General features: G+C 43.2%; 1 protein-coding gene across 4 annotated transcripts in view; it reads right to left on the bottom strand.

Annotated features, from left to right (window-relative positions):
• The window catches only part of LOC121189574 (B-cell lymphoma/leukemia 11A-like), a 49887-nt gene extending 33077 nt beyond the window's left edge, over nucleotides 1-16810 (bottom strand). For 2 of the 4 annotated variants that reach the window (XM_041049851.1, XM_041049853.1), the window contains exons 1-2: nucleotides 16493-16810; nucleotides 11953-12405 (exon numbers count right to left, since the gene is read on the bottom strand). In XM_041049851.1, coding sequence (XP_040905785.1) covers nucleotides 11953-12405; nucleotides 16493-16547 — 508 coding nt within the window. In that variant the 5' untranslated portion in view covers nucleotides 16548-16810. The remainder of the gene's footprint in view (nucleotides 1-11952; nucleotides 12406-16492) is intronic. The other 2 variants (XM_041049852.1, XM_041049854.1) reach the window with 1 other exon arrangement.
• Nucleotides 16811-18805: the final 1995 nt, after the last annotated feature.

Below are 18805 nucleotides of genomic sequence, written 5' to 3'. Positions count from 1 at the left end.
CAAGAGTTCAAGGAATTACAGTCTCTTTCACGCTTCAATATTTATTTAACAAGATGGGTGATGACTTTATTTTTAAGTACATTTTGTTTTGGTTTGTGTTTAGGGGCAGGTTGAGTCGAACATTTCAGGGGAGGTGAGACAAAGTTGCCTGTGTAATTTTGTTTTAGCTTCAGTTAAATAATTGTACGGTTTCTCAGCAGGTAGGTAAAATTTGACAAACTCAAGACTCTTGAAGCTTTTTATGCTCTTTAAAAAAAACATAGCTGATTTTCTGACATCTCATTGTTGCAGCAGGAATTAAGCCATGAGGTTCAGACCTCAGCCGTAAAACAAAAAACAAAACCTGGAAAGCATTGGTTTTCTTGTTTATATCATTTAAAATACTTTTGCATTATCAATGAATTAAATTATCAATCTGAATCATAATGATTGATGACACCAATGAAAACTGGCAGTTGCGGTGAATTTACCTTCAAAAACATCCTAAAAATGTCAACATTTTGCAGAATTTGGAGTTTTTCCTCTTTGCAACAATATCAGTTACCATCTGAGACTGACCACACACACACCTGTAATACTTGTGTACCTTAGTGTACTAGTAAACGCACACACACACACACGGCTAAAAAGTACATTTTAGCGGTTCTTTATCCGTTTTGGGGGGATAAATTATCCATTAGATTTCATCATATCTTACTGGGGCAATTACATCAAGAAAATGATAGCGGGCACAGGATCAATTATGCATGCCCTTGGCCAAAGACCAAGCATCGGGCAGAAGGAGAGGGCATGTACACACACACACACATACACACACATGAAGAAGAGGAGGATCTCATAGATGTGGCCCATCAGTTCATCTTACTGCCTAAAAAGTTCATACGCTTAATAATTTAGCTGTGCTCTGGATACAGTTTCCCAGTTGAATATTAACAACTTTGAAGTGAGTAACAGCAGCCAGAGGTATATAGGGTGTGTGTGTGTGTGAGTGTGTGTGTGTGTGTGTGTGTGTGAGTATTTGTAGGGGGGCTAAAAGAGACCTCAGGAAACAGGCCCCGTGAGTCCCACCGGAGACAACCCCTCAAAACACACACACACACACTCGGCTGCGTCCATTACTCCGCCATTTGTAACATTGCTCATTTCTGGGCAATTAAGAATTCCTTTTCATCGCTATGTAGGTTCACATATCTCCCTCACAGCGCTTGTACACAAACTGGGAAGATGTGAGGAAAAAGACAAATGTGTGTGTGTGTGTGTGTGTGTGTGTGTGTGTGTTTGGGGGGGGGGGGGGGGGGTGAAAAGATGAGGGGAGAAAAAGGAAAAAAGCAACAAAGGGAAGTGAAGAAGAACACATGAAGATTGGTGCCTGTGCACCAGTTGTTCTTGTTTGTTCTCACTGCTTTTCCATCTTTGTTCTCGTTTTCTTAATTGTCCAGCCTCATTATTAGATGAAAATTAATTCATTTTATTGATTTTCTTCTTTTGTCTTCCTCTCACAAAAAAAAAAAAAAAACAGTTCTGTGTCAGAAGAGGCCTCTCTTTGACTACAAAGGAACCATAAGGTGTGTGTCCGCAAGTGAGTGTTTACGCACAGGTGCACACATTCTTGTGTGTATACACAACCGCGTGACACACACACAGAACGAGACACATTTTTCTGATGAGGACAGAACAATGGAATTCATTTTCTTCCTCTCTTTTTTTTAGGAGTTTTCATCCATGTTTACAGAGAAACTCACTTAGGAAGACGAATCACTGTCTTCAAAATGGCAGCCTTGGATAGAGTTAGGGAGGGACGAGGAAAGAGAAAAGAGAGGTATCTGACATCTGTTTGTTCAAGGAGAAACAGAAAGGAGGGGGGGTGACACTAAAAATGAATAGGCTGACAGAGAGAGAGAGATGGGCATTGAGAAATCATTTCACCATGTCAAGACCGACACGTACAGGAGTGAGCCAGATGGTTTGCATTTGGTATATTTTGTGTGTGTGTGTGTGTGTGTGTGTGTGTGTGTGTGTGTGTGTGTGTGTGTGTGTGTGTGTGTGTGTGTGTGTGCATGTGTGCATGTGTGTTTGTGAGAGACAAGCAGTGTAATGAGGGAACAGACAAGACATCATGTAAATTAAATATGTCCAATCTCTGGCTCGGCTCTCAGTCTTCACACAATTAAAAAAAAAAAATGCAACTTTCATTTATATTAACCCAAAACACACACATGCGCGCGCACACACACACACACATATATATCTCTCACCCAAGGCACAAATGAGAAAATACACACACAGGCATGAAAACACACACACACACAAACACCCCTTGACATGCCGGCTCTGACAAGCGTAGCTGATGTGCGCCACGAATGCGCATGGTAATAGGCCAATCAAAAATGCAAAACAATTGGCAATTACTGTGAGGGCCTAATGGTCATTAGAATTTACAACTAGGTAATGAACTAAAGTCTGCCCACTGCATGCATATTCATAAAGCTGTTTGAGCTTTGAAGATTAAAGTAGCGCTTAAAATTCAAATGAGCCTCCGCAAATTATCGGGAAAAGTCAGTGCTGCTGCTGCTGGTGCCGATGGGGGAGTTCCTTATACACGCTGTGTGCGTGTTTATGTGTATGATTTTTTTTTTTTTAAGAATTATTAAATAGTGTATGCCTCAGCATCTGATGACTGAACAAGTGTAATTATGGGCTCAGGTTTAACATGACAATAGCCGGTGTTTGTGACATCATGAGATGTGGTTGATTATTTTTTTATCTGGTCTTCGGCATAACAGGAAATAGCTCCTGCAAAATGGAGACATCATTGTGCATGATGGGATGTGAGAATACAAAACTCAGGATGGTGACGATGATAAAAATGAAAAATGTGGTGGTTGATACTGAAGTCAAAGCAAAGACAGTCCGTAGACCACGATTCGCCCTTTTTTGACCCCCCCCCCCCCAAAAAATAAAACAGTTTCTATCAACAGCTCCCATTACTATTTTCATGTGTGTGCATTAGTCATGAACAAAGAGTGAAATTTTTGTTTTATTTGAACCAATTTCAGAAATAAAATTATTTTTTAAACATATTTTATATTGACAGAGACAAACAGCAAAGAAGAAACAACATTATCAAACCAGATATTGGTCACACTCCACTTTATACACCAGGCCCTGACTACACACACACACACACAGAAAGAGAGAGAGAGAAAGACAATAAACACACTGTAAACTGCTTTTCAAAGACTGTTCTGTGAACACCACACATCTCAAATTACTAAATTTCACCTTTCATCAGCAAAGAGGAAAATCTTTGTTTTTCAGCGATGTACTTTAGAAAGAATCCAGATGGTTTTAAAAATAGTTTTATCCGTTTTTTTATTACCTATTAATCTGCTTATTTCCTTTGATTAACTGATGAAGTGTTTGGTATCAGAAAATGCTTTAAAGGGCCATCACATCCTCCCAAAGCCCAAGGTGACATCTTCAGATCATTTGTTTTGTCAAACTAAGAGTCCAAAACCCAGATACACCGAATTTACTATCACAGGAAACCGAGAAAACCAGCAAATATTTCACATTTGAGAAGCTGGAAATGCGATTTGGCATTTTTGTTAAATAAAACTGCATAAATGATAAAGTGATTGTCAGCTGCAGTCATCTCAGTGCAGGAGAATTTAATCCTTCCTTAATTTTTTTTAATCTGAAAAAACTGGATTTGGAGATTTAAGTGACTTGTTATATTAATTTTAAAAAAATGTAGGTCTTTGACTTTATTACTATAAATGATTGAGCTGGTTTTTGGAGAGTCACTGAATGCCGTCAGCGGCTGCAGTTGTCTTGTCTTGCGCGTTTGCAGTGAGTTGCATGTTGAAAAAAGGAATTACATATGTTATCCTGCTTTGAAGATGAATTCTACTATATTTGGCTCTAAACAGGCTTTTAATTTGCTGAGAAGAAGAACGTAAAGTGGAGAAGGTGGTGGGAGTGAGAGGAAGAGACAGACTCACACTCACAATGCCAAAATAAAAGATTTAGACCCACTCATACTCATAGAGCTGTGCATGCACCGTATGTGCTCCACTTAAAAAACACACACACACAGTCACTGCATGGCAGCATTCGTGTGTGTGTGTGTGTGTGTGTGTGTGTGTGTGTGTGTGTGTGTGTGTGTGTGTGTGTGTGTGTGTGTGTGTGTGTGTGTGTGTGTGTGCTGCTCTGCTGCAGTTGTAGTAGTAGTTCAGCCAAATGGGAAACATGAAACCAGAGCAAGGAGCCAGGCCCTTCTACACATACTGGCCACACACACACATTGCCAGCTCAGCCCTGGCACACTTAACCAGGGGATGTCCTGCATCCACACTGCCAGCTCACACACACACACACACAAGCTCTTTCATGTTCACTTATGCAACACTATAAACACACACACACACACACACACACACACACACACACACACACGTAGGCATGCTGTGTATGTAATGGCAGGTACATACAAAAAAGGACTGATGAATGTGAGATCTGAATATATGTTTGTGAGTGTGTGTGTGTGTGTGTGTGTGTGTGTGTGTGTGTGTGTGTGTGTGGGTGCAAGCGCACGTGTGTGCTTGTGTGCATGTGTGTGTAGAGCCAGTCTATAATCCAATGGCCTATATAAATAAGCTTTGTAGTGTATAAACAGTTTTATGAACAGGCCTTCAACTCCTTTCAACATAATAAGAGAGTTGAGTTACATGTGCACCCCCTGAGCAGACCAAGTGGGGTGTGTGTGTGTGTGTGTGTCTGTCTATGGGTGCGCAGGAATAAACACTCACACACAGCAAGCAGCAAGTGAGCCAAAAACAGCAGCTTTCCCTCTCACCACGAAGGAGTAAATGTAGCGTGGATGTCGAATCACTCGCATAAACACAAAGAGCCAGATCAATAAACAATCACTGAGCGTGTACAGTAGTCCGCTTGACGTCACACACATCACTGACATACTGTCACCGATGTAAATAGCGCAAACTGGGAAATAACACTGGTCTTTTTAATGTCTTATTGTTCTCTGCTGTTGTCATTGTTTCAGAATGGTTTGCCGACCACGATAATCTGGGAGTTCTTTTGTTTTCTACAGATCTGTCTCCATCTTTGGTCGTCGTCGCCGTGGTGTGTCTGCGCCGCACTTCCCAGAGACTAGCTGTCAATCATTGTGTGTGGGCAGCATGATGTCTTTCCCTTGGATTTTTTTTTTTTTATATCCTTTGATGTTGTTGTTGTCTGTTCATCCGTGGTGGAGTTGGTGGTGGTGATTGCTGCTTATGCCCTGCTCTTCTTCTATTTATTCCAAACTCACCACACATGTAAAACTCTGTGCAGTTACATGTTCCATGAGTTTGCCTGTACAGACAGGGCATCTGTCCCAGAAAGACACTGAAAATTCATTCATTCATTTTAAACCATTCTCTGCATTGATTAATGTCATTTGAGTTATTTAAAAAACTGCAAAAAACCTGCTCTTATCCTCAAATCACTAATGTAATAATGTGAGTGTTGATTACATAAGGAAAACCTGTTTCCTCTTTTCCCACTCTATACAGAGGTAGAGAGTAAATAGAGTAAAAAGAAGTACAATTACTCATGCCCTGTTTTTCTATTTATTCCAAACCCACCAAACATGTAAAATACATCACTTCCTGTGCAGCCAGACCCTTTCTCCCAGGAAGGCTCATTAGTGCAGTAAACGTATCTATTTTGTGAACCATTTTAAATAATTTGCTCAGCAATTAATCTAATTTGCACTGTAAAAAAAAAAAAAAAAAGCAGAGACCAAAACAACCGGCTTTTGTAGTGATGTTATCCTTCGACAACTAATGAAATAGTGTGGGTCTATTGACGACCACAGAAAGACTGTCCTCCCCGGAAAAACAACTCCATAGATCGTCCGTGCAAGCAGCTTATTATAAGCTATAGTTACGTTTTGTTGTTAGGCGATCTCTACCAAGTGTAGCAATTATGATGGCGTCAAAGGAGGAAGTTTGATGATGTGTTACATAGAGTGGCAATGTCCACATTTTGGAGACAGAGTGGATGGATGGGTTGACAAAACACAGCACGTTCACACAGCTGACCACTGTGCGTTTCTCTTCAACCTAACCAAGTAGTTTTTGTGCCTAAACCATAAACAGTTCCTCCACCTCAACCACAGAAGTCTGCTAACACCAGCCATCCGTACTCTCCTACGGGTTGTATTTGGTTACCATGACAACATATGTCCAGAGTACCTGCCGTAGGGACGAACAACCTACGTGGTCATTTAGGTTGGAGGGCTCCAGACTCTCTTTTCTCACTCCTGCCAGCTCCACAGAGAGGTCAGAGGTCACATTCAGAGCAATAGCCCTGACCCTGTCCATTGTTTTGCTCAAAGACACTTCAACAACTCCACTGACTCTACAATAAAATATCAGTTTACTTGGCTCTGTTACTACTAAGCCTGAGAAAAAAAAGTTGCATAGTATTTATAATATTTGTCAAGTCTATTAAAATAAAAACTGGAGCTGTAGAGTTTGAAAGATATAGGTGATCACCAGACAGGGAAGGTTTAAAAAACATACCAACTGCATTATGAGAAATACAGGATCCAGCATCTCTGGTGCTTGACCCACACTCAGGACCAAAAGTCAGGATATATCATCTTCTGCTGCTTTGATTCTGACTATTTCTTTTTTAAATCAGTCTCTCACGAGTCCCCCAAATTTATCAAAGTGCAATATTCAATTTCTGAAGGCTCCCTTTAAAATGAGGAAGCAGGACCAGAGCAGACTAGATTTAGTTCAGCAATTCAATTCTGCTGCCCTAATACTATCTTATGTAACAAAATATGGGTGTGTGTCTGAGTGTGTGTGTGTGTGTGCTGTGAGCATTACATTACCAAACAGGATAAAGGATAAAACAACAGGTTCAGCGATCTGGACTTTCCCAGAGAAAAGCAACTTTAAATTCACATGTGAGTGCTCCACATTCTATTTTGAGCAACACAAAACATTTCTTTTCCATCCTTGTTTTATTACTATGTCCAAATTTTGTCAGCAGTGAATTCCAAGTTTTCTTTTGCTCTGTCTGGATTGCAGACACACTCTGCAAACACACAGACAATAATCAACAGTTTTGCCAATAAGCAGTTTATGGAGGGGCTTTTTTTTGTGAATAACAAAACACAATACAGTCTGTTGGCCTTGGTGGCAGATTATTAGCTTTTCCAGTCATTCCAGTGGCCTGATGCGTGTGTTATCCTGCTACTGATGTTTTCTACACGAAGGATCGTGTTTACATTCGGAAAGCTCATTCAAAATGCCGACACAGTCAGATTGTCACTGCGCCGGGGGAGAAATGCAGGAGTTCAAATGCTGCACTTGAGTCCACTAAATAAAATCTTATGTTGGGAAAGAAAGACAGACAGAAAGAGACAGCAACAAAAGATTAGTAATGGCAGCCAGTGTGAGAAATCTCTTTGTAGGCTTGTCGGGATGTGCTACAGCATGAAACACACACATACCAAACATACTGTAATTGAGTCAGTATGAATTGGGTGTCCCGGATTTGCATTGACTGCTAATGTTTGAAGGGAGTGAGACAGACGCATGAGCCAAAAAGAGAAAATGAAAGGAAAAAAAAAAGAAGAAGAAGAAGAGGAGGGAGAGAATAGACATGAGACAGAGAGAGGGAGATCTGACACAGAGCCAGACGATGAATGGGTGTTAAAAATGCACTAATGTGTATTGAGGTGCATGGCATTAGCGAGTGATGATAAGCTAATTGCTAATCACTAGATCATAGACCAACAATTCTCATGTTACAAGGCTTCAAGCCAGGATGACTCTTAAGTGGGCTTACCAGAATGTAGGACTGAAAACCGGATATTTTGGGGCGGAAAAGTGTGTCTGATAAAAATGAGTCTGGAGAAATGTCTGGATTTATCATCGTGTACAAGTATTGATAACATCTCTGGTAATGAGCTAATATTGATAGGCTAATAGAGTTTATCGCAAATCAGTGGTCAATAAGATGAATAATTCTTTGCACTGGCCTCATATCAATTTCAGCTCATTAACACACATATTATCACTGATTTTCCATAGAGGACAGGATTAAATTCTTGACGCTAATTATGAGAAATCAACTGGCAAACTGGACAGCTGAAACTGTATTTACTCTGGAAGTAATCCACCGAGAATTCACTCTAAATTTCGATGTTCAAGCCAAGAATTTTTTAAATCGCAACCACTTTTCATTTAAAGGGGGAAAAAAAAGAGAGTAAGACATAGCCATTCACACAGACACACACATACACGCAGACCCCTCTCTTTTGAGACATACATTAGTGATGCTGTTTCTGAATGAGGGGCGCCTCGGGGATTATAATCAGAATTTTCATCTCAGTCAGGGATTAATAGAATAAATGGGCAAGAGAGAGAGTACTAACCATGTGTGTGCGTGTGTGTGTGTGTGTGGGGGTGTGTGTGTGTGTGTGTGGTGTGGGTGGGCGGGTATGCTGCCTTTTTGCATGACTGTTCGGCATTTTGCCTGTACAGTCACACTCACACACACGCACTCACACACATATACAGGTAATGTCTCGGCTCTCCTCAATCGGAGCTGTTTGATATGTAAATAGCAGCGTTCCGGCACAAGTCCGACGCTTTGTGTTCCTCTGAGCCTCACAGCAGCCAGAGCAGCTCTGTAGCACTCTGACCACAAATGCTGATACACAATTCACAACAAACAGCCACACGGCCATCACGTTATGCAGGCAGATGCATGTAGAAAAACAGGCTGCATCTGTAGAGATAAAGGATAAAATTTCCTGCAACATGAGATGACAAATATTCCCTGGATTTTTCAAAGAAGTCAGATTTAATAATTGTTGTTCATATTATCATTAGAATTAGATGAGTAAATCCTCCAAAATTACAAGAAGATGTTTTTACTGATTAACATCAGTACAGATTGAGCATGGACACTAAAACATAAACCAGTAGCGTTAACCTTCAAATAGAGAGATCAATCACTATTATTAGACTGGAATATCTTATGTCTTTGAACTTAAAAAAAAACAGAGGTGTGAAATGTTTTATTGAATGTAGTTTAAATTTTTGCTATACTGGAGGTGATCATGCCTTATTGCCATACTGGCTGAACAGAGGCCTTATAAACTGTAAGGAAAACCCTATGAGACACAGTGGAACAGCAAGCCAGCATTTACAAATAAGAAACACACGCATTCTTCCCTCACCTCCTTTTTTTGTCATTAGGAATGCTTTTGGACGGCTTTAATCGCAGCTGAAATTCCAGCAGATTTTTTTTTTTTTCTGTCTTTCACATATTTACTTCACCATGACAGTTTGGGGTCAATTAGGATGAAAGCTGGGGTCGGGGGAGGAAAATACTGGCTTTAATTATCAGCTATCAGAATGAATGTGTTGCGTAAATTCAGCAAGTGAGGTGGTGTTTGTGCTGGTGTGTGTCCAGTGGCTGAGAGAAGGTCCAAAAACACATCAATTAAAGAGGATAGACGTAAGTAAAATGATGAATTCCTTGTGCAGATGGACAGCTTTGCTTTTTGTGTTTTTTTTTAACTTTTCGGTCTAAATTTCCAAACAGCAAACATTTAATAATGCTCGGTCTGTCTGTTGTTCAGCTTGACGTCAACATCAGACAAGATATATAACGCTGCTGTCCTGTTTTCTTCTCTTGTCTGAGTGTACAGCTGTTCCTACCAAGACGTTCCCACACACAACGCTATTGAAGCAGCCAGACGCCTGTATTATGATGTAAATCGCTCTAATAACCCAGTTTAGCTGGTGAGTGTCTGTGAGAGTGTGTGTGTGTGTGTGTGTGTGTGTGTGTGTGTAGGAGTGGGTGTGGGTGTGTGTTGAAACGTATAGTCACTGCAGAGAGAGACAAGCAGGTTTCACTAAAAAAATATGCACACGCACATTCTCATGTTGCATGAACTCCCTCCAGCTGACATACAGTAGGCAGATTTGCCTCTAGAGACAAAGGTCAAAGGTCAAAAACATCTTTAACTGACGGCAGTTTTCTGCATCTGAACTTCCCCTAACCGTAAATTTTAATAGTGGGAACTGAAATCAGTTACAAGAAATGTTCAGCAATGCCCTCAGCTGCTTATTGTGCTTATTTCCTCACACGCACAAATACAGAAATGACAAAATGGAAAACAAACTGCAACATTTAGGATTCCTGAGCTGCATTCAACGAGCAAAGTGATAAATAGTGTATTTTGCTTGTGTGTTTCTGCTGCTCCATTTCATCTTCACCCCCTTTTTCTCTCCCTCTCTCTCTCCCTCTCTCTCTCTCTCTCTCTCCCTCTCTCTCTCTGTAACAGCTAATTTAGTACAGGCAGCCCGCCACTAAAAACTACTGCTAATTAAAATTCACTAGGAAGAAAAAAGAATGGCACTGCAACAAATAATTAGTGGTGTTAAGACGCTTTAAATAAACGACTTTCCCTCTATGAGCAAAACTAAAACTGGCTTTTCCTTCTCTCGCCTCTTATTTGATTCCTGCACTGGGAAAGGAGACGGAAGGGAAACACTGGAGGTAAATCGTGTATTTTACCTATGAAATTTGGTATGAAGATAAACTCAGACAGGGAAAAGAACGAAAGAGATGGAGAGCTGGGCTGCATTTAGTCGGGTAAGATGTGGCAGTGGAAGGGGGGAAACCACAGCGAGAGCAGGACACATCTGCTAGGGCCACATGAGAGAGAGGCACAAACACACACACACACACAAACATTTTGCAAGAACACACATTCTGTGCACCCAATCCCAGAAAGAGGCTGCAGTTACTCCCCAGACTGCAAGTAACACACAAACACACCCCTACAACTAGTTCAACCAATGATCCCCCATCTGCGCACACACACACACACATAGGAAAAACACACACTCACAGACATCTCAGAGGTGCACTAATACACTGACCAGTGGTAACACAAAGTCAAGGTCACCTGTGTCCCTCTACCTGTGGGATTTGGTCACCATGGTCAAAATGGGCAAACTGGGAAAACACACACACATACACACATTCCCTCACACACAGTCTCTGCATTGAATTCAGTGGATCAGTGGAAGGACAGCTGGTCAGACTTGGGTTGATAAGATCCGTTACATTGTCTTACACTCTCTCACACACACTCTCTTCTACACTAGTCGGTACAAACAAAAGACAATACAGAGACACACACACGCAGAGACAGAGAGAGAAAGCCATCCTAAATCAAACCAGTGTGCTTGCTTTTGTGTCGTCTGTGAAAGAGAACAGAGGCGTATTCTCGTGGGTTTCCTCCCCACCTGTGACGTCCCTCTGTTGTTGTTTGTCTGACAACGCCCACCCACCCCCCCATCAAAAAAATCTCAGCCAATCAGATTTCTTGCCAGAACCAGAACCAGCATGTGTCCCCCCCAAAAAACCTTGTGCTCGGACTACTACAGCCCCCACAAGGTTTGGAGGGATGGTGGAGCATTCAAAGGCAACATGTAGCTAGAATGCTGACTATGCTGGCTTGTCATACCACAAGACACACACAATTCATTGATGATACGAAAATAAAACCTGACATGGCAGAAAACACACACCAACAAATGTTCAGCCGTCCAGGGCACTACATACGACGACCAAAATGACAACGTGCCGATTAGAAAAGTAGAATCTGGACTCTGTGACGTTTCAGAAAATGTTTGGGCTACTCATTGTCTATTTTCTGTGTTCTGTCAGATTTTAATATGAATTTACCCCCATTCAAGCAGATCAATATCTTAGAAAGACGATCGGACAACCCTTGCTTCAGTTAAGCTGCTGCTTCTTTGTTTAAGTTCAAAGCACTGCAGCAGCTGTGGTAAATATCCAGCCAAAGGTGAGCTATGCTGGCTGGTGTGAAAGCAGTGTGATTACCTGGGAGGGGCTCCTGTTTGGGGCAAATCCCTCGGGGCGATGAGAACCTGTCATCGTCGTCATCTGCCAGTGTGGCCTGGACACCCACTTCCACGGGCCTCCGACTGCGCAGGGACCCCAGGGCAGGGGATGGGGTGAGGGCCAAGCCAGGGGAGGGCGAGGGGGGCTTGTCCAGCCCCCGGCCTACAGCCAGGCATGGTGGCCCATGGCATCTCTTCCTCTTGTGCTCAATGAAGAGCAGGATGTCCGCCAGGGGGAAGGTGGCCTGGCACTGGCCGCAGGTCAGCAGGTCCTGCTCCAGAGAGGGGTGAGAGTCGTGACCCAGCCGGGCCAGCCGGCCCACGGTCGAGCCCGGATGGTGCCCGTTGAGGCTGCCGCTCTCCTCCGAGTGCTCCGAGCAGCGCTCCGACAGCTCCTCCGATGAGACGACGGCCGTGGAGAGGGGCTCGGCTGCTGGTGAGGTGGAGGGGGGGAAGAAGCAGAGAGGATGAGGGAGAAGAAGATGGGAGGGTGGGAGGAAAGAGGGAGAGCGAGCAAAAAAGAGTAAATTAGAAGGTGACGCTTACTCTCAGCAGAAAAGCAACAACCACATGTTTATATTTTTCATTTTCTCTCCTGTAATTTAAACCTATTGATACAACTATTGGTGGGAATTGATGACAAGGAACAGTCCACAAAACCTTTCTGGTTCTGTCACATAGAGGAGTCAAAGAGGCTAAGCTAAATAAAAGCCTGCCATGTGGTACACACAATAAAGGGGTGAGAAAATGTGCCTTGTAATGATAGAAATGCATGTAATGCAGGAAAAATGATTACAATGCAAGCTGATCTGGATCACACATCATAAGAATAAATGGTGGGAAATAATATCCTGAATAGCTGCAAAGCTCAAATCAGATTCCACAAAGATAACAATTTCATACCGAATGACAGGGGAAACTTAGAAAATGATGGTTACGCGCAGCATTCACCAAAAAAAAAAAAAAAACAACTAAATATATGTATGAGTTTCACTTCCCTAACCGTGTTTGTACAGGGTTTGATCCTGTAATCAGCAGAAAGGAAAACTGTCACAAACATGTCCAACATATGTGCCGGCGAAGGGGAAGGGAAGGCAGGCGGCACAGAGAGAGTGTGTCGGGGAGAAGAAAAACTCTTCCCTCGGTCTCTGTTACATGTGCCTGACTTATAGTTCTTAGATACCAGCTGCTTGTACAGCGGGAAATCACCCCAAAATGAGCCGTTCAACCCGATTCCTCACCCCTCCGAGGCCGGATTAACTCCTGACTACTTTTTTAAGAAGCCTTTTGTCAAGCTCAGTGGAGGGAGATGAATGTGAACAGAGTGGCCTGCTGAATTAGAGAAGTGAAACGGGAGAACATAATTCACTGTCCCTCTTTTAAAGAAAATCTTCCAGTCCAAGGTGAAGAGTCTGACTCTGTGCTAGCCGCCTAATGCATGTTGACCTTCTTTACTCAGCAGCCAATTTCACATTTTAATGAACTTAAAACCACTGAGAATCAAAAAATAGATTTTAATTTTCACTGTCTGGGTGATTGGTACAGATTTTGTCTGATAAAAGGGATAGGGTTCCTGTGCATGCATGTGTAACAAAGTGTGTGTGGGAATGTACAAGTGTGTGTGTGTGTGTGTGTGTGTGTGTGTGAGAGAGAGAGAGAGGGAGAGAGAGAGAGGGAGAGGGAGAGATAGGGTCTGAATTTGGACTACATCCCCTCAAGGAAATATCATTTGAACACCGCAATCCTGCGCGACATCTGTGCACAAACTGGGACATGGAGATAACATGATAAATTCCTGGCTTGAACCAACACCACCACCACCACCGCCACTACCCCCCAAATCTCCTCCTCTCCCTCCCTACCCTTCTCCTCTTTGATTTAACTTCAGGTCAACACAGTGCCACACAAGGGGCATTAAATTCACAGGATAAAACAACAAAAAAAAGAAATTAATGAAAGCTGCATAAGCCCCTCACTTCTAAAGTTAAAGTCAAGAGTGGATATCCAGGGTTTGGGGGAAAAAAAAACATTTTGTTGGATTTAATGGAGCATGAGGTGGGAGGATAAGAGACCCAAATAAGGTTTACAAAAAAAAAAAAAAAAAAACGAAAAAATACAAAAAACAAAAACAAAACAAAAACAAAACAAAAACAACACCAACGCAAAGCAGGTCTTCATGCACAGAGTTAAATTTGAAGAAAAAAAATAGGAGCACATGTAAATCCCTCACTTCTATTTTTAAGGCAGTGCAGCTAGCTGAAAAAAGGACTGTGTGTCTTTAAAGTCAAAACATTCATAGCAATACTATCACATTTACTAAAGAGGAAAACACTAAAAATGAAGGTGTAAATGTACTCTCAATTAGAAAGTTACACCTGTCTGACCAATCTATAAAAGAAGCACAACTAGAAAACTCAGCAGTTGGACGAGTGACTCACTTCCCCAAAGAAACCATTTGAAATATATTTCCATCTTGGTAAAATATGGAAATGACTGATAATGTAATTTAAGCTGGAGGAGGAAATGTAGATTTATAACACTGAAAAACACTGTGAATTATTGTTGCATTTTTCTACTTAAATTCGTCCTGATCGTGTTGTCTAAAAGCAAACACTGGAAATGTAGTTTTTAAATAACATCATGTAAATCTAGAATAGTAAGAAATCTAGAAAATAGAAATACGGGTGCTAAAAGGAGGAGGAAATGATCAGGGCTGGATGTTTGCTTGAGAGCGAGAGGCCGAAATCTGAGCTCCACTGGTGACAAATGTGAATGTATATGCAAAATGAAAAGTGTGTGTGTGTATGTGGCGTGTGTGGTGAAAGGTTTGGGGGCGGTGGGGGGGTAAAAGGCGAGGTCTGCAGGCATATTACAGTGTAGCTGCATATGCTGATTGCAGCCCGTGTGTATGTAAAATGTGATTAACAAAAAAAAAGGAGATACTGGGAGAGAAAGTAGGTTTGAGATGATAAAGAGGAATTGTAGATTTGGCGATGAGGGCGCCCACACACACACACACCCATCCCCACCCCCACACAACCCCTCCTTCTCCATGTCTTGTGTCTTGTATACTCTCCCTTTATTCTAAAGAGATCGCCAAATAGTAGCCCGTGTAGATAGGGGTTGCGGTGAAACTGATCAGGTTCAAGTTCAGCGCTGGATTTTCTGATCGCGCTCTGCCTCCTAGCGACGGCGCATGGCCATGGTGACTGCGCTGTCACCCAGCCGTTTCCATACACTCACACACACACTCTCTCTCTCTCTCATACATATACACTCTCACTCTCTGTCCAAACCAAACACTGGCGACAGCTAGTCAACATATCGAAACACAGTCAAGCAACGATGCGTAAACATGCTCCAATATCTTCTTCTTTTATGTTTGTAGCCACTTGGAGAGTCGCTGAAACGCTCCGAGGTGGCGCTCAGTACGGCACATGGTGTGGTGATAAACGCCACTTTGGCAGTCGCCCCGCAGTTTCCAAACACACTCATCTGCTCCTGTCACATATCAGACGTGTGCGTCTAAATAAATCCAGTTTATTAAAAAACGAAAACTTCGGTGATAAATAAACGCTGTGCGTAAAGACGGATTCTCAACTAAACATTGTTGGAATCTGGTCACTTTTCCTCACACGCTGCAGCTGCAGCTCACAGATAACCTGATATTTCAGTCTTACCTTAACTGTACATGAAGCAATGGAATCTTAAGTTGGATTTTTTTTTTGTCCAAATTTGGCTGAGAAAAAAAAAAGCAAAAGCAAAAACAACAGGACTGGATGTGCTGCTGTCCTGTTGCTGTGTTTCTAGTCTCTAACTCTGCTGCTGACTGTTTCAGGAAGAAAGCATCTGGTCTAAACTAAACATCAATAAACTGCCTGTACATAAGAGGCATTGGGATTTTTAAAAAGTGTGTAAAATAAAGTGTGTTGTCTCTGCTGCTGAGCTGCTGACAGAGGGAGGCAGTTGTAAACACTCGGGCACGAGATTTTTCCCCCCTTAGATCCAAACATCCACCTCCAAGTTTTTTTTTCTGAAAATAATCCAAAAATAGCACGAGAGAGCAGATGAAACCTGCCTGCAGAGCTATCAGACAGCGATATTCCGGGGGGTGATTTCTCCACGAACCTCCGCGGAGAGGACGCGCTCTGCTCTGCTACCGGGAGCCCTGCGCGTTTCCACTGACCGGAGCGACCGTGGGGGCACCGGAGCCACAGCGAGTGCATTTAACAGCCTGTGAATGCACATCGTGGCCGTGTAACATAGAAGCAGTAACGGGTATATACCGACACACAAAACTTTTTTCTCTTTCTTTCGGGCTTTGGGGGATCTCCGAGCGGCTTTTACGCAAGAGGTTGTCGCACTTTCTCTTCACGCTATTAAGTCCAGTTGACCGCGGGTCCGAGCGATGCGTCCGGTGTCCACAGGCTCCTGTTTTGCTGCTTTTTTTGCCCCCTTTACTGAATGAATTGAAAGGGAGCCAGAAATGACATTTTTCTTTCTCTTTCATCTCTACTTACGCGAAAAATCCCGTTTGCTTAAGTGCTGGGGTTTGCCTTGCTTGCGGCGAGACATGGTGGCTGGCGGCGGCGGCTTTCAGCGCGGATCACATCGGGGAGAGCCGGGGTTAGAGAGGAGACTCCGGAGGGGCAAAAAATATCTTCATCCAACGCCTTTGACATCCACAAGAAAAAAAAATAAAATAAATTAGAAATAATACAAAGATGGCGCGGAGGCGAAGATGGATCGCGGGATCGCCGTCATGGCTTTTTTGAGAAAGGAGAGCTGAGAAAAAAGAGAGAGAGAGTGAGAGAGAGGTGGATGGAGAGAGAGAGAGAAGGGGAGAGAGATGGAAAAAATGGCAAAAGCCCCCCCCCCTCCCCCCCCACCACCCCTCCCCTCAACCCCCCCGCCCCCCCCACCCCCCCGAGCTGTGCAAGTTCAAGTGCACGGACGTGACGTTCCGGGCGAACTTGAACGTCAGGCGATGGACGGACACCCGACATACAAAAACATGGGCAGGGCCGAGGCACCCGAGTGGGAGTGGGAGTGGGAGGAGGGACGGACGGGACGCGCAATAACAACACCAATGGACGGTCATTAGAGAGAGAGAGAGAGCGATAGAGAGAGAGAAAGAGGAGGGAGGAGGAGGGGGGGCCTGGACATGAGAAATAGACACGGTGGAAGCCAATGGACACAGAGATCAGGGGGGCCGGACAAGAGGCACTTGGAGAGAGGGAGGAGTGTGTGCGTGTGTGTGTGTGTGTGTGTGTGTGTGTGTGTGTGTGTGTGTGTGTGTGTGTGTGTGTGTATGCGAGTGAGAGAGAGGCAGAGATGTCTAATGAAAGCAATATGCAGAGAGAGAGAGAGAGAGAGAGGTGGACGCAAAACAGGGCAAGGGAAGCCGCGGACAGGAGCTCACTGGAGGGGGCGGATATAATACCGCTGCATATACTACAAACCGGAGAAGTGTGTGTGAGTGAACTAAGTCTATGCATGTGGTGGCCGCTTTTTCAGTCTGAGAAAAAGCGCGCAAAGCTGACCACAAGCTTACCTGGACGCGCGCGCATTTATGTTTGCGTCCTTATAGCGCGTGCTCATAAAGGCTACGTTAAAGAGATAGTGAGTGAGAGAGAGAGAGAGTGAGAGAGAGAGAGAGAGAGAGAGAGAGAGAGAAAAGATGCACGTGTTAAATTGACAAGGCGCGCACAGGACGGACAGGTTGGACAACCAACACAAATACAGACACGGGCTATAACCTGCGTGGCTTCACTTAGGCTTTACATACACAGTGGTTTGTGCTGCTCTGCTTACAGATAATAATCACATCCCGACCCTGTAAAACAAAGACTGAATCCTATTATTATAGACAACACCTGAAAGTGAAATATTGTACATCATTAAAAAAGAAAAGCAATCCAAAATCAGGTTGCTGATATAGTATTTCTATATATTTATTGTGTTTTATTAGGTCTGATCATGATGTAGACTATGTTATAAAATACTGCATAATTATTTCTATTTATGATAACTAATCAAACAAAAAGGGTTAGAAATGTGTTCTTTTGAAGTTTCCCTTTGGCAGGAAAAAAACCCAACACATTTTCGCCATACTTCTTTAAAGAATCAATGAATTAACCCAACTTAAAGGGAATGTTTTATATATTTTCATAGTTTAAAAATGTAGAGGAATCTGTATCTGTTCTTGGCTCAGCACTATACACGAGCTTTCCTGCCATAAATTACAATTCAGCCGTTCCACTGTGAATAACGCGAACTGTCTGTACTAGTTGAGGTGTACAGTATGAGTGAGTGTCTGTGTCTTGGGGGGGGGGGGGCAGTTTCGATGAGGCACTATAGGGTTCAAAGCCCCTCTGTCTGTCTGTCTGTCTGTCTGTCTGTCCGTCTCTGTATCTGTCTGCGTGAAATCCAAAGTGCAGACCGTGGGAGTGCGAGCGGGCCCATAAGCGCCCCGTGTAATAACTTTCAGATGTGCCTCAGGTTCGAGCTGCATACAGTACAGGGGAGGGTGTGTGTTGATGGTGGTGGTGGGGGGGGGGGGGGGGGGGGGGGGGGGGGGGGTGGAGAGGAGCAGAAGGAGGAGGAAGAAGAAGAAGAAGAGGAGGAGGGGGAAGAGATTGTAAATACTCTTGTAATAAAGGGGGTTTGGTAATATAAGACGCGGGGCTTAAAACGGCAAAGGCGCAGCGCAGCCCGACGCGATCCGGGTTTTAGAACACAGATATCAAGTGAAGAGACGCGGCGCAAAATGAGAACACGAGAGCCACTGGTGCTGTGTTTGGACAAGGTTGGGGAAAGGGAAGGGATGATAC

This window comes from Toxotes jaculatrix, chromosome 11 (genome assembly GCF_017976425.1).
Source record: "Toxotes jaculatrix isolate fToxJac2 chromosome 11, fToxJac2.pri, whole genome shotgun sequence".
Classification (NCBI taxonomy): Eukaryota; Metazoa; Chordata; class Actinopteri; family Toxotidae; genus Toxotes; species Toxotes jaculatrix.
The sequence above is the reverse complement of the archived record's forward strand: the minus strand, read 5'-3'. Positions and strand labels throughout refer to the sequence as shown.